At 39.2% G+C, this 16,576-nt stretch overlaps 1 protein-coding gene across 7 annotated transcripts in view; it reads right to left on the bottom strand.

The window, feature by feature from the left end:
- Positions 1 to 1,460: 1,460 nt before the first annotated feature.
- DLGAP1 (DLG associated protein 1) overlaps positions 1,461 to 16,576 on the bottom strand; it is a 593,928-nt gene continuing 578,812 nt past the window's right edge. For all 7 annotated transcript variants that reach the window (XM_039526426.1, XM_039526427.1, XM_039526425.1 and 4 more), the window contains 3 exons: positions 11,510 to 11,601; positions 7,600 to 7,752; positions 1,461 to 4,549 (listed from right to left, as the gene is read on the bottom strand). In XM_039526426.1, coding sequence (XP_039382360.1) covers positions 4,340 to 4,549; positions 7,600 to 7,752; positions 11,510 to 11,601 — 455 coding nt within the window. In that variant the 3' untranslated portion in view covers positions 1,461 to 4,339. The remainder of the gene's footprint in view (positions 4,550 to 7,599; positions 7,753 to 11,509; positions 11,602 to 16,576) is intronic.

Genomic DNA, 16,576 nt, shown 5'->3' with positions numbered 1-16,576 from the left:
TATTGAACTTGCTTTGATCCATCGGAGTGTGCAGCCCTCCCCCCACCCCCCACCGCCCAATCACTGCTTTACTGCATTATATCCAAATTCGTGTTATATTGGGTGGCATTATATCGAGATAGGGGTGTACTGGCTCCACAGCCTGATTTATTTTATAATGTTGGCATTCATTTGTAGTGTTATGAAATACAGATGATAGGCTTAGAATTCAGATGGGCATTGCTTTAAGAATTACAGAATCTTTGTCACATATACTGGACAAAGTTCATTCTGGTGTAGGTGGACAGAATTCCACAGAAAGGAATTCAGCTGTACTTGCTTATGCCAATTTGTGTCAACATGTTTTTAGCCACAAGTGAAGGTAATTACAGCATGAAGGGACCCGGTGTGGTGAAAAATAAACAAACATAGGGCTTGTCCTCACTTCACTGAAGTCAATAGCAGAACTTCTGGTGTCTTTGTGGGGCTTAGCCCCATGTAGCTTTGCCTTTGAAAATATTTCTAAAGGAGCCAGGCTCTGAGCCTGGTAACACTTACATATGTGAGTAACTTTATTCATGCGAATATTTCCAGTGAGTTCAATGGGACTCTTCACGTGAGTTGAGTTACTCATGCAAAGTCTTTGGAAGATCAGAATCTAAACCTCTGAATACATAACGGCAGCATTCTGGTAGTTATGCTTTTATACTTGACCACATTAAATGAATCATTTTACAGTTATGGGATTGTGAATTTGCATTGAAAACCCACAGCTCTTACAAGCAGTGCATTAATTATTTTATTAATTTGCTCTTTTTTTTACATTATGGGAAACGTTCGTCTATTTACATTTTTCTGTCCACACACAAACTAGATAGATAATCCTATGAAAACCCAATTCATAAAGCCATAAAAATGCACTCCACCCCTCCGTCTAAAGGCTTTCAATTTTGTTCCTTTTTTTCCAAACCAAAAACACTATTAAAACCACATTTGGGAATGCAGGTAGGCCAGTGATTTACATTCCAGTTATTATTTAAAATATGCATTTAAACTTTTTTTTTAAAAAAAGAAACAATAAATTCACAAAGATAAAATTTAAATTAAAGTGATAGTGCACATCAGAACATTAAGGGAACACCAATAAATAAACTGAAATATATTACAAATAAGTTATTTCTATTTACCTTTCAAATATTAAAAATCTTTAATCCATTTCTTCATCATTCTTTACAAAAAGATTATGAGAATTTTATGGAAACATCTGCAAAAAATATAATAAATACTTTTTTTTAACCTTTTAATGCAGGAGACAAAAACAACCTTTTTTCTTTTAAATTTTCCCCCAAGGGAAAAAAAAAGCAACAATTTTATACCAAGTTAAACGGAATATAGTCATTTTTAGTTTATATTTGAACAGATAAGAATAAAAAATAAATAATTACAACTTACACTAAAATAAATGATGTAACAACTGTCTGTGGTGATATGTAATAAGTGGCTAATTAGTGGCATTCTAGGTGGCAGAAGTAGTTTCTGTCCCATATTTACCAATTTCTAAATTGGGTGTATGCTTTAAATTTTGCTGTAAAGCTAGGCAAATGTTATAATGGCCTGTCCACAGTCATTAGGAACCAGCAGGCATTCAACTAAGAATCAATTTAAAATACATACCAAAAATATCATATGATATACAAATACAATTCATAATGTACAAGACTAAAAAGTCTTCTGTTTTCTTCTATTTTTTGGAACTCACTATGGCATAACCTTTATATAAATTTCTGTAGCCACTTCTCAATTTAAGCCTTAACTCTTCTTTCAGAAAACTTCAAATCAACTGAAATGTAGTTATGAACGTGCATCCTCACTTGAATGCTGCTTTGTACATCTTAGTACAAATGAGTTCCAAATTTTTTTTAATACTTAACATGACTATATGTCCAAAAGTGGCAGTTGGCACTATATATACTGCAAACACTGTGATCTTTCATTGCTGCTAAAAGTTAAATGAAGTGGGTTCTTTCCAAAACTAGCAAATACACTGGTATTCAAATGCTTATAGGGCCAACCTTTCAAAGCTCCCTTAACATGAAGCACTCAGTGGGGTTACACTGGATTTCTGATCACTGTAGTTAAAAGTCTTTTAAATATTAAATTATTAGCCCTTATCTTGTAAACCACAGCAGTAAATATTTGTGCCCTGTTCATAAAGACATAGCTCAGATATCAATGGCTTTGAGAGGTAGCAAATTCTCTAGTGGCTTTACAATGTTTTCATGAAACTATTTGGTGCCAGAACCTATTACCTCTCCTAATTTCTTGAATGAAATTAAATTAGCACCTGGCTACATTACATTAAAAGAAGCTGTTTGGCATGATCTTAGATGTATATTTTTAGAAAGTGCTTAACTTTCTGGTGGGAATTTCAAATGTTTTAAGATGGGAGCTACACAGTTAAGGCTACCATGCACTGGAATTGTCACAGGTGGAATGTTCACACTGTTTAAAGAATAAGGGCATTTACAGCCAACTTTGGTTGGATGCAAAGTGCACATTAGCCACCACTCAGTGGACTCTGTCGCTATACCATTTCCAGCTTAGAGAGAAAAGATCTTTCTTTCTTGTAAGGGTCACACCCTGCCCTGTGCTATATGGATGTCCAAGTGGGAGAAGAGATCATAAGAACCACCCTGAGCGGGGCAGCAATCTAACCCAGAGCTCAAGAGAGCACTAACAATGGGGAATGGCTACTATGCCAGAAGACACATAACAGTCCCAAGAGGGCATGGTCTGCTGACTATGGGGCATAGCCAGGTGGGCCTGGCCAACTAGCACTAACGTTGCCTTCTGCAGCATATGCCAGTTGCTCATTTTTAGCGACATACCCAAGAGATCCTATCCTGTGCTGGCACTCTGGCTAGTGTCACTAATGCACAGCCAACACCTTCCTCCATCAGTGCAACTCCAAGCAGCAAGGGTAAGATTTTACCCTAAGTATCAAATAAATTGCTGAAGACTAGGGAATGCATATTGTTCATGATTTCAAAAGCTAGTGTAGTGAACAAATATAGGCTCATTATAGTCCCACCGCATCTGAAAAATCCTAATTTTTGAAAAATGGGGTATTTTATATTATTAAAAAAGGGACTAAAGGAGAAACTTACTCCCAGCTATGAACCATCTGATGGAAGCAGTCTGACCTGAAGCTTACAACCAGTTGTGTAGAAAACAAAACAAAGTCTTGCTTTGAAAAACAGCATGGATTCCATTTACAGTATTTCAGTAATGGGGTGGATGGGTGTGAAATCTGAGAGTTTCACCAAGATTAAGACATCAACAAAACCAAACTTTTTTTTTCTTTTTTTTCTTCTCTTTTTTTAAAACCAATAGAGTACAATACAATACGATAGGAACTGACAATACAGTAGAGTTTTAAAAATTCTTAATACTTTGACAAAAAAGTCCCTTTTTATATTATCTTCAACCATCACTTCTTCTTATCTCGTTTCCTTTTGCCTTTTTATTGCCATTCAAAAAAGATGATTTCCCTGGAAGATTGAATTTACAATCTTCTGCTGATCAAAATGTTTAAGTAGTGATTGACGAAATACAAATGAGGCAGTTTGTGCAGCTGTGAGAGTGTGCAGGTATCTTTTGACAGGATCTTTTCTGTCCCTCACAATCTCACCTGCAGGATTTACTTCTCCCTCCTTTTCACCACACCACAGCTATCCCTCGCCCTTTGTGACGTCTTAAATTCAGGTGAGATATGATTCTGAGGTTTAGAATAAAGTGCGCCATCTGCTTAAAAAATAATAGTAATAAAAAGAAGGGAATCCGAGCCATAGCTCCTTTAATCTTTAATGAGGAAGACAGCAGAGTCCCAAAGGATCACCCTGCATTACTGAATTTCCAAAATACTCTATAGTTGTATATTGCTGTACACCAGGTAACAGACTAACTTTAGATAAACTAAAGATCATGAATGAGTTAAATGGTGTATTTACTATACAGGTGTGTGTGTGTGTCTGTGAGTTCTGTATTTATTTCTTAAACAGAAAGAAGGATTGTACTCTCTTACATGAGGCAAGGTGGCAGCATCAATACAGGTGACAAAGCATTATAATGACATGGGCAAACCTTTAGAAAGCAACAGTTATTAGAGGATATCTCTTGGAGGATCGACAACTACACCACAAAAGTGGAATTAATTGGGATCATTGGGATTATGTAGAGAGAGAGAGAGAAAGAAAGAGGGGAATACAAATACTTAATGGTGGCTCTGAATAGGGACCTAGAGGAGCAGATTATACAAGAGACTTGTCTTGCCAGTGAGAGTCCTCCTGGTGGGATCCCTTCATAGCCTCGTCTGGGCTTCGGGGATGTAAATCTCAATGCTTTCAGCGCTCTCAGTGGCTGAATTCTGGCGGATAGATGTGGCTCGTTTGGCAGCCATCAGCCGTTTCCGGGCCTCTTGACGCTGTGAGCTTTCCAGAGAACGTTCCCGTATGAGTGGCACCTGACCTTTCGCTGGCTTCTTTGGCACTGGAGGAGGGACCCTTCTCTCCTGATCAAAGCAGAAGGTTAATGACATTATACAGCTTCTCAGGGAAAGCTTGGAAAAAACTAGGATAGGTCAGTAGTTAGAACACACATTTTACCTAAGGTTTGTTAGTTCTTATCTGCATTTTTTTCTTCATTGAACTGGCTTTTGTATTCAAGGGTTCATAAAAATAATGTAAGCTTAAAGCAAAGGATAGTATTGATAGCAGAGCTAGTTCTCCACAGGTACGATGTGTATTAAACGCTGAAAGGGCCGAAGCTCCCACAGCTAACCATTTAATGCGGTTCCCATTGGGGAATCCAGACTCCTCGTCCTGGTGCCAGGGATTAGAAAGGAGAGCATCTTAAACAGAACTTTGTAGCACTCTTTAAGCTAATACAGTTTCATAAACCTAATGTATAAATTCTACTACGGAATTAAAAAAAAACCCAACTCCTATCAAACTCTTCGGGTTTGTTAATAAAATTAATTTACTATAGCAGCAATCTGTGTTACAGAAGTGAAATACACAAATGACCTTGTCCCTTACACACAGTACATACATAGCACTAGATGGGCTTACAACACTGAGATTCAATGGATATATATCACACAGTAAATGTAATGTAAACTAGCAGCTTGGAGTTGGCGTACCACAGTTAGAATAAAAACCATGTGCTTAGTGGTGGCCGATCTTGGTAATAGCTCAAATAATCCATACTTTTCATGTCTCACTACAAAAATTCTTAAAATTTAGCACCATGCTGAATGCGCGTTAGGAATTACAATAACCTACAAACTGAAAATGGGTAGGAATTTTAAAAAAATCATTGAGAGAACATACACTAATCCTCACTTTGGCAGCCAAAGATACATGGTTAACAAAGAGGAAATGTATATATTTATATATATATATATATAAGGATGGCTTTAGAAAAAATGTGGATTCAGTTCTGAATTTCAGGCAGCTATAAAGTTTTTGTCAAGTCAATTTAGATTGTCTTTTAAATTACATCCCCTTCCAACTGTGAACATGGTTTCTGAGAGTAGGGATTTTATTACTACAAAGATTCCATTCTAGCCTTTAGTTTGCGCTCATGTTGATGACAACAGCCTTCATTACTTGAAATGTAAAGCTGCCTGGTTGCACTTATTCACACTTTGCTTTTTCCACTACATCTAAAGATTAATCTATGCCGTTTAACAAGGGCCCAAGGGGGGGAAGACAGAGGCGAATGCAAAGATCAATTCCATAGAAAGTTTTCATTCTTTCTTTCTTTTTAAATAAGGAGATGAACAGTTTAATTTAAAATCACAGTCAAATGAAACAGGAACAGAGTCAGCGTAATTCTTTAAAGTGCATATCCTCTACCTTCCTATTGTAGATTGTAAATATATAAGATCCTTTCTTCATTACTGCTTAACTTCTTTTAAGCCTTTATAGTCTTCCTTTTGGTGGGAATTCCTTGAAATGTTTTCAAGGAAAATGAAAGGGACATTTCTAGTAAAACTCTCTTTTCTTCATGCTGGAGACTGAACACATTCTTTTGCATTAGAAGCTAATGAAAAATAGTACATTAGCACGTGTGCGCATGTGTGTTTGCAGTTTTACAGCTCCTTCTCAAGGAAGACATATTAAAAAATAATTACCTGACTTCTGTATCATGGTCTCAGAATACAACCAAGGGCCACCCACAAATAAAACACTAATGGTATTCCTCTGATGGTTTGGGATTAACCTGAAATTTAGCACTCCTAATTCAGGAACAAAGGGCATGATTTTTTAGTCTTGTTTGGTGGGAATAGGATGCTAACAGAACTGTATTTCAAACCTTCCTGCTGGAAGATTTGTGGAAATTTGTATTATTATCTGTCCAAAAGAAAATGCCAGTTTGCTTGTCAGAGCTATTTTTAGGGGCAGGTAATCCAGACATCAGCATCGGTCACCCAAATGTATATATTACTTGAACAAGGCTATAATACTTTGTCTGTAAATGGTGCACTCCTTGCTCCCTTGCCTTTTTGGTGTATGTTATATCCCTACCTATGTGTCATATTCATCAGCCAGTGCCCATTTCTGAGCCTAATGAGGCTAATGGAAACACCACTGTAGAGTTAGACAGCAGCAGGAGAATAGCATTAGATTGTAAGCTCCTCTGGTCACAGATCTGGCTTTAAGTATTTTCCGTGAAGTTTCTAGCTCACTTATGGGTTCTATAAAATAATCAATTATGATAACAATAGTTTTGGAGAACTGTATTGTGGCTCACCCAAGGTGCTGTTTGATCAGCTGATCAGATGTCCTGATGGTAAGGATTAAAAATAAGGATATGTGCCAAACCAGAATGAAAAAAGAAACATGGCTCACACTTGGAAACCTGGCAGTCTCTTTATGGCAACAATGGAAAACTCTGTTAAAAATAATTACCAGTGCTACAAATGATTTTTGGGCTATCTTGGAAAAATAACATTACCAGCAAAATGAACCCAATTACAAGAATTTCCATTTAAAAACAAAAGAAAGCAAACAAAAAAGAAATGGCATGGAAAGGTTACCATGCAACTTGTAGGAAGTTTGTTTCTTAGGTCTGTATGACGGCAGTTGGTTATCACTGTACTTACAATCTGGTTATCAAAGTCAGTGATGATTACACTACTTCCCTAGTTTTCTCAGTAACAAAGCCTAGAGTGTGCAAGTAAACTGAATTCTTGCTATATGCAATAATATGCACCATAAATGTGATTTATTTAAATTTAAGAATCAATATATATGGCAATTCCTTCCAACGACTGATCATCTAGTATGATTAAATGTAAAGTTTAACAACGTACTACATTCCCATTATCCAATTCACAAAGACAGTTTTGGTTTTAAAATATGCCTGAAACATAGCCTGAAACATATTACAGATAATATCCCAGATGATTATTATGTAAACATTGTTATTACAGTGAAATGAATCTGATATGAGCTTCATTGCACATTTTTAACATCTGTACGCAGAGGACTATTTAATTTGTCCAGTATTTGTGCAGGGTTTTAAATGAAGCATACAAAATCTACATTGTTCTACCTTCTTGTCATGAGGATCCATCTGTTTCCAATTATTGGCCTTTAACTGATGAAGTTCATCAAATTTCATACTAATATTTTCTATGGACAACTGGAGCATATCCCAAAACCCTGCTAAATCCTGGGAGGTCGGCCTTGGATGTGCATTAGGATTCTGTACAACAGAAGAAAAAAATATTTTGGCTTTAGTATCTTCTAATGTAAAGCATTTGTGCAAATGGCTATGCACCTCACCAGCAAAGCAGTTTACTTAGATTCAGATGATCAATGAGATACATAGAAGAAGTTAGTAGAACCGAGAAAGAACACTTCTTACTAGTATTTTTATTTATAAAGATTTAGGGCTAAATTCTGACAGGTGTGCTCCAGAAAACCTGTGCTTTCCCCTGAAGTCAGTGGCCTCAATTCTGGCTACCCATCAAAACATGGGGAAAGGTTGCTTTCCAGTCCAGGAGCAGCAGAGTGGCACTCTTCGGCACAGCCCAGGGGTCTAACATGGATGAAATCCTGGCTGCTCTGAAGTCAATGGCAAGACTCCTGTTGACTTCACTGGTGTCAGGATTTCATCCCACGTTTCTGCATGTGCATCTACTGATTCAAGAGGGCATTCATTTGCATTTGTACAGTGCTTCAATGATATTAAGGACTATGAAAATACTACATTTTAAATAAATGTACCCTGGACAGATTATTTATATTCCTGGCAAAAATAATCTTTGCAGAGGGAAATAAATGGGGAAAGAGAATATGGATGCACATTAACCCTACTTTTGCAGGGCACTCTTTTGGGGAGAGTTATATGTTGAACCAGAATCTGGCCGTTAAAACTTTATGTGTGCCACTGGCTCGTAAGATTTTGACCTTCCAGTCAAATGATGCACACTGCTCTGGTGAAGTCTGTCTGAAGGATCTCTTTAAATGATTTAAATAAAATAGACTGTTGGATACACTGGTTTACAGCTTGATTTTTCAGAAGTGCTGAACACCCACAACTTCACTTGAGGTAATAGGATCTCTGGCTGCTCAGCGCCTCTTCAAATCAGACCTGTCCTGACACCCAACAATTCTGTATGATAGCTGGCTCGGTTGAGATTATGGTTTTATGTCGCATTGTGTTAACATATCTTTCTCCAGCAAAAAATAAACCAAGTGTTGGTTATGAAACTTTTTTTTTTTTTTTAGGGAAACAAAGAGAAGTCCTTGTGGCACCTTAGAGACTATCAGATTTATGTGGGTATAAGCTTTTGTAGGCTAGAACCCACTTCATCAGATGCATGGAGTGGAAAATACAGGAACAGGTATAAATACAGGAAAAGATGTGATTTGCCTTACCAAGTGTGAGGTCAGTCTAACGAGACAATTCAATTAACAGTAGGATACCAAGCGAGGAAAAATAACTTTTGAAGTGCTAATGAGAGTGGCCCATTTCAAACAGTTGACAAGAAGGTGTGAGTAAGAGTAGGGGGAAATTAGTAGAGGGGAATTAGGTTTCCTCTGCCATGTACATTGGCCAAATCGGACAGTTTCTACGCAAAAGAATAAATGGACACAAATCTGACATCAGCAATTATAACATTCAAAAACCAGTAAGAAAACACTTCAATCTTCATAGTCACCCAATAACAGACCTAAAAGTGGCAATTCTTCAACAAAAAAACGTCAAAAACAGACTCCAACATGAAACTGCAGAACTGGAATTAATTTGCAAACTGGACACCATCACATTAGGCCTGAATAAAGACTGGGAGTGGTTGGGTCATTACAAAACCTAAACCTGCATAGAAAGGATAAAGGTTATATTTCTTGACCATTGACATTATTAGGTAGGCAAACTGAAATAGTAACTTTTACATACACAGATATGGGAACAAAATACTTTTTCATTCATGCAGAGCTGATTTCCGTGGCATCTTGCAATTTAGGCAGATTTCTAATTTAGGTCCTGATCCTCTGAGGTGCTGCTTCATCTCCCTTTGTCTTCAGTGAGCGCTTAAGGCCCTCAGTACTTTGCCACAGGATTGAACCGCTGATTACAAAATAGAGTTCAATATGGAGTTTTTATAGTTATATTCTTCTCTTTAAGGCCCTGACCCAGCTCCCTTTGAGAGACTCCTAGTGACTTGGATGAGAACTGGGTCAGCAAATGTCACATTCAAATACACACTATCCCATAATGTCAGCTTGGCATGGTTTAAAAAGTGGTTTTGTAATAATGAAAAACAAAATCAGTTTATCTGTAATTTGGAGCCACGGCCGTCTGATCTTAGTCTGATCGGATGTTTTAGGAAGAGAGCTTAATAACAGGATGGCTAGCACAGAGGAAAAAGAGCCATAAGTTCTGCGTTCCATTCTCTGCTCTGTCCTGAATCTTTCTGTGCTTCAGATTCCTCAAGAGTAAATTTGGGATAATTGTTCTTATCTACTCTGCAATGGTGAATCATTGAACATTTGATAACCAAGGGTTCTTCTGTTTAGCAGACAAAAGTATAACAAGTTGAAGTTGAAACTAAATAAATTCAGACTAAAAATAAAATGAAAATGTTTAAGAGTGAGAGTAATTAGCTATTGGAACAACTTATCAAGAGTCATGGTAGATTCTCCATCACTAGACATTTTTAAGTCAAGATTGGCCATTTTTCTAAAACATATACTATAGCTGAAATAGGAATTAATTTAGGGAAGTTCTATGGCCTGTGTTTATACTGGAAGGTCACACTACATGATGACAGTGGTCCCTTCTGGCCTTAAAATCTAAGAATTACTGTATATACTCGTTCATAAGCCGAATATTTTTGGTAAAAAAGTGACGCATCAAAGAGTGGGGGTCGGCTTATAAACGGGTCTACACCAAAGTTTGATGATAAACTCTATGGAATCATTGAATTGAATATCTAATACATTGTCATTTTGTTTACCTGGAGCGTCTGCAGGCATGGAGCTCCTCAGCTCCCACTGGCTGGGAATGGCAAACTGCAGCCACTGGGAGCTGAGGGGCTCCGTGCCTGTGAACGCTCCAGGTAAACAAAATATCCTGGGCCACTAGCGGCTTACCCTAACAGGCCAGGAGCCAAAGTCTGCCAACCCCTGAAATATAGGGTCGGCTTATGAAAGGGTCATACAGTTTTTGCTATTTTTACCTAACCATTATGGGGGGGTCAGCTTATAAATGAGTATATACAGTAGTTTAAAACATGGTTTGAAATCTTTGATACCTAAAATGTTGATACTTTGCATTTATGTGGTATACAATGTATTGTGCATTATTAGGGATAGGCAAACTGATTCTGAGAAATTAAGAACTTTCTTTTGCCTCTTTGCCTTTTTGGAGATTTGGAAGAGTTTGGTTAGCTCCAATTATTCATTATTTTTCATTTTTGCAAAATGCTCCACTTCCTTGGTTTGAGGCAGATGGGCCAAAATTCCATAACAGATATTGCTTTATGGCACATCTGTCCAACTGAAAGCAAGCAGCACTGGAAATCCCATGAGAAAGTGTCATCCCAAAAGATTTCCAGTCCAATTTTGAAGACTCAAGAGGTCAACTCAGTTTTGAAAAGCATCCAAACCTTTGGGTGCTTATCTGAAAAGAATCCAAATTCCAAGTGTGAAATCCTGCCGCTGTAGAAGTCATTGGCAAAGCTCCCATTGAATGGCATCCTAAGCCTTTTGAGTTTCTCTCTTTTTTTAATTATTATGGGCCTCACACCGATCTCCCACTGTTTTGACACTGGTGTAACTCGATTAAATTCAATGGATTTACATTGGTTGGGGGAATCAAGCCCTTTATTGGAATAAATTGCAGATATTCTAATCTAGAAAAAGCTTTATACAATGTAAGGCTTAGTGACTCACAGAGTAAATTCCTTAGCAATAACAGATGCACAATCATATCTATAATAAACATTACATACCAGGTTTTCTTCACACAGTTCTCTGAACTGGTAAAATTTCTGGGCCATAAGAAGCTGTGCACTGCCCACTGCAGTTCGAATTTTCCCTAGAACTGACAGGAAAGCAAAGATAAGTCAGCACCAGTTAGACACTGGTTAGACCAGCACCAGTTAGACCAGTGCCCTTCTGTAGTGACTGAACCATATACACCAATGAGGAAGTTATGGAGTAAACATCATTCATTTTTTAAAAGAATGTTACCTCTGACTCATGCATTCTAGAGCAGCTGATAGCAGTTAAGTCCAAGTGTACACTAGAAAAGGTTTGCCAGGATAGTAATACAAAAAGTGTTTTTCCTGGTATAGCTTATACGGGATCCTCAAATGAAAACATTGGTGTAACAGGGTGATCTGCCCTTTTAAAGGCCAGGGGGGCTGGTGATCAGCCAACCCTGTTTGATTATCAGACCCAGTTGGGAAGAAGCCGGGTCATACTTACAAAGGGCTGAGAGCACTCAGTTGTGGGGAGCTGCAGGACAGAGGCTGGCTCTTGTGACTGTCCCTGGAGCAGAGAGATGTAGAGTGAAAGATCTCTGGGCTCCTGAAGCCTGTGTTGGTCAGGGGAATAGCTTTGGTTTGAGTTATTTGGTGAATTTTCTGTTTGAATTAATAAACCGTGCAAGCACACTTCTATGCTTGTATAACCACATCTACACAATAGCTTTTGCTGATATAGAAATGTTGTGAAAAATCACCCCACTTTCTGAGGCCTGGGCTACACTAGCGGGGGGGGGGGGGGGGGTGGCGGTTCAAACTAAGATACGCAACTTCAGCTACGCTCACGTAGCTGAAGTTGAAGTATCTTTGTTCGACTTACCTGGCTCTCCTCACTGTGGCGAGTCGACTACCGCGGCTCCCCCGTCGACTCCACTTACTCCTCCTGCCGAGGTGGAGTACGGGCTTCGATTAGCGAATCAATTTATCGTGTCCAGACAAGAAGCGATAAATTGATCCCCAATACATCGAACACTACCCGCCGATCCGGCGGGTAGTATAGACGTACCCTGACACTGTTATACCTGCCAAAGTTTCTAGTGTAGACCTGGCCTCACATGCAGAACGGTAAAGAGCTTTCAGAAAGTGTTACAAATGTGTAATTAATCATGTGCCATATTGGGGAAACACGGCTTCTACCAATACCTCTGCTGTTTCTCTCAGAAACAGAGGGCCCAGTTCTTGGGTCTGGCTGACTGCTGGCTGGTGCTGGTCCCAGGAGGAGGGAACAGTGGCTCTATGTCACATTTACAACCTCCACCCTGGTCCTAGGGCCATCCAGTCACCACTGCAACTCTGAGCAGCTTCAGGGCTGCTCTCAGTCATCCTCAGCCACCTATGACCCTAACTGGCCATTTCAGTAGCCAACACTCACCAGAGCATAACGGTGCTCCATGCCATGCTTCCCCCAGCTGCGTCTACTACATTGGTGAGCTGGAGGAAGGCAGCACAGGGTCACTATGGCAGCTTTGCACCTCTTGGCGATTCCTGCACACTGGTCAGTTAAGCCAGTTTTATGGTCTCTTTGCACCATCAGAGTGGTACAATGAGTTATAGTAGACCAGAGAATCCGGCCCATAGTATATGGTTTTACAACAATCTGGATGAACTTAAATTGGTATTTACCACTTAACTAATGAAAGACATGAACAACATTCATTCTGCTTTGATTCAAACCATTATTATTAAAATAATTATTGTAGCGCCCAGAGGCCGCAACTAAGATAGGGCCCAATTCTGGTAGGCAGTGTACAAGAACATAGAGAGATGCAGTCCCTGAGGAGCTTACAGTCTAAATAGACAAGACAGACAACGTGAAGTAGGGAGAACTGAGGCACAGAGAGGCGAAGTGACTTGCCCAAGGTCACAGGTCAGTGGCAGAACCCAGAACAGATCCTAGTTCTCCTGACTCCCAAGCCAATGCCCTGTCTATGGACCATGCTAAACCCCTATAAATTCAAACACAGTGTTGAGGAGAGCTCAAAGGGGGAAAATTCCTTCCACACTTTGGGGTTGTAAAATCCACATTAAAGAACTCAGCCCACTCAGCACAGGCCAGACTTTAGAGGTGGCTACCAGAGCACTGCCACAAAACCATTTAACACTGAAAGACTATTCTGGGTATTCACAAACACAGAGACACCAACTAAGTAGGGACAAAACTAAGTTATGAACTGAAGTAGTCTTAAGTGAAGCCAGCTATACAATCACAGCTCCATGTTTTACCCTTTTAAGACTGATTAATGTAGCACAACAACTTAGCCAGGTGGAAGTAAAGTTGGACATAGACCACACTGTAAATGTAAAAGGAAGAAGGGTAAAATAGTCGGGGGGAGGGTTAGGGGGGGGAGAGCCTTTTATGGATTCTCCCTTCAGAGCCCTACATAAAAGAAAGCCATGCACACACAAGCACAGTCCCTAGCCTTCCACTTTGCTCCCAGAGCTCAGCGCTGGCCAGGAAATAGCTCTGAACTGGAAGATTCACTAAGTGAAATATTTTCAGCATGTTGTACCGAGAATTCTACTTACAACTGTCATTATTGTTAGTAAAGGTTGCGTGTCTAATTCCCTGCGCACTGTGCTGAAAATGCACCCCTTGGAGTGTCTAGTCATTTATGCAACCCAGTGTGCAAACCACTCAACTGAAAGGAACTTTCAATGGTGGGGACGAGCTACTTTGAGAGCTTTCATGTGGTTCCCATTGTTATGAAAACTCTTCCCACTGTGTATATTTCAGAACAGCTGCCTCCTCTGGAGCTTGGCCATCTGATGCTTCACAACACAGCTTAGTAGTTGAGAGGGGGGAAATGGTCCCTCAACTTTTCAGTAAAAAGTTAAGATAGAACTTTATATGAAATGTACATTGATTGCATGGAGGTAATGTTGAGGTCTGTTTAGAAGTGAATTTAAAATACACTTTTGGTGGGGGATGCACCCTTTCCTTTTTGTTTTTAAAGAATACTTAATAAGTTTAATATTCTAAAATATCATTAGATAGAACTGGGGGGGAAGGAAGTTCTTACCCCTGGCTGCCTATGACTGGCTAGTTGTTTAAAAACTTTACCCCAGCTGATTGTGAGATGCATGCTGATGTTGTTCTCCATTGTTATCACTTCTGCTGTAGCTCCTGCTGTATCTAGTCAAGTGTCACTGATTTTCCTACCCCTCGAAAACAAGCAGTCCATTAACATGTTACCAGTCAACAAGACCAACCCTGTCACAGAAGTTAAAAAAAAAAAGACTTCAAACAAAGCACGTGAAAGACTGAAAGGAATCTCCCAGAAGGCAAAAAGTCTTCTCAATAGCTAAATACTGCCTTATAATACTTGTTTTGTTTTTTGTTTTCAAGGCAGCGTGCCCATTTCTCTGACTCAGTCAAAATCTCTAGTGCCAGAAATGGAAGGGTTAAGGTGTACTGTGGTAAAAGAAATAAAAACACACTGATGCACTTATCTGGCTAAAATTCTGAAAGGCTCCATTCTTGAACACAAGTTTGGGGACAAATACTAAGTGAATAAGAGAAAGTGACAATATATCAGAAAATGACAGATGGAGTTTTAAGCAGCACAGGGAGGTGAGTGCAGGAGGAAAGTAGTATATATTAAAACATTAAAACTGACTACTTTAATTCATAATGCTGCAAACAAAATTTACAAAGTAAGCAAACAATCCCTCCTGTTCATTAAATCCATCAAGATGCAGTCATAACAGACCACAACAACCATATACAAAGCCTGGACCATCCCTCCCCTCATAAATCCACTTCTTGACCTTGCCTATGTGGGGAGAACTGCCCATCATAGCTATTGAGAAAAAGCTATCCCACTATAGTTATTCTGGAATAACTCCCCCATGTGGGCACTCTCTTCTGGGAAAAAGGTGATTTTGCAAGCAAAATAATTATTCTGGAATAAAGTGTCCATATGGGGGAGGTACTGTGCAATAGCTATAGTGACATATTTAATTTGGAATAGCTGAACTGGTCAATTTCCCACGGCAGACATGCTCTTAATCTGGTATATTTGCAGAGTGGTCTAGTACATCGAGCACTGGGCAGGGACTCAGGAGACCTGAGTTTTATTTCCATCTTGGCCACTGGCTGCTGGGTGACCTTGGGCAAGTCACTTCATTTTCTCTCTCTGTAAAATGTGAATAATGATGCTGACCTCCTTTGTAAAGCTCTTTGAGATCTACTGATGAAAACAGGTAGGTGTTATTTAAAGCCACACAGACTATAAACTCTTTGGAGCAAGGACCATCATTTCTAATGGTGCCTAGTACACATTTTGGATGATACACAAATAAATGCAGGGGTAGAGGAGGGAAAATCCACCCCCCCATAAGACAAAAAGTGATCACAAAAAGTGGAGTCTGGTACATCTTGAAAGGAGTTTGCCTGCATATGTATCAAAGGGTAACAAGAAATAGAAAAAAGTGACGAAGTAGTAAAATTGAGGTGATGTGGAAAGTCATAATATGATGAGCTTTTAAAAAAATATTATTTGACCTCTAAACACCAGCCAAACTCTTTGCACTTTGATTATGATGGACCTAACAAAGTGTCTAACAAAGAACAAAGGAACCACTTTGGGACTGTGGTCATAAAATGCCACATAAAATATGAACACCTGATGTTTACAGTGTTGTTGTAGTTCTGTTGGTCCCAGGATATTAGAGAAACAAAGTGGGTGGGCCAACTTCTGTTGGTGAGAGAGGAAAGCTTGCCTCTTGCACCAACAGAAGTTGGCCCAGTAAAAGATATTATCTTACCCACCGTGTCTCTCTAACACCTGACAGCTGGATAACAGAAGATAGAAGACTGGCTGACTGCAAGGATGAGCATCAGGAATAAGGGGAGGGAACAGTGGCAGAAAATAAAATGGACCAAGACTGAGGTTTGTGTTGCAGAAGTTAGTTGTGCACTGTGCATGTGAAAGAGAACCCTGCCATAGAGATGGTACAATCCATTTCCCAGCCAGGATGGACCAGTATTTAGCCTATGTGTGTCAACAGACTTGCATTTAAATAACTCAA

The sequence above is a fragment of the Mauremys reevesii genome, linkage group 2 (genome assembly GCF_016161935.1).
Source record: "Mauremys reevesii isolate NIE-2019 linkage group 2, ASM1616193v1, whole genome shotgun sequence".
Lineage (NCBI taxonomy): Eukaryota > Metazoa > Chordata > Testudines > Geoemydidae > Mauremys > Mauremys reevesii.
Note: the sequence above shows the minus strand (reverse complement) of the source record. Positions and strands in the feature narration are given on the sequence as shown.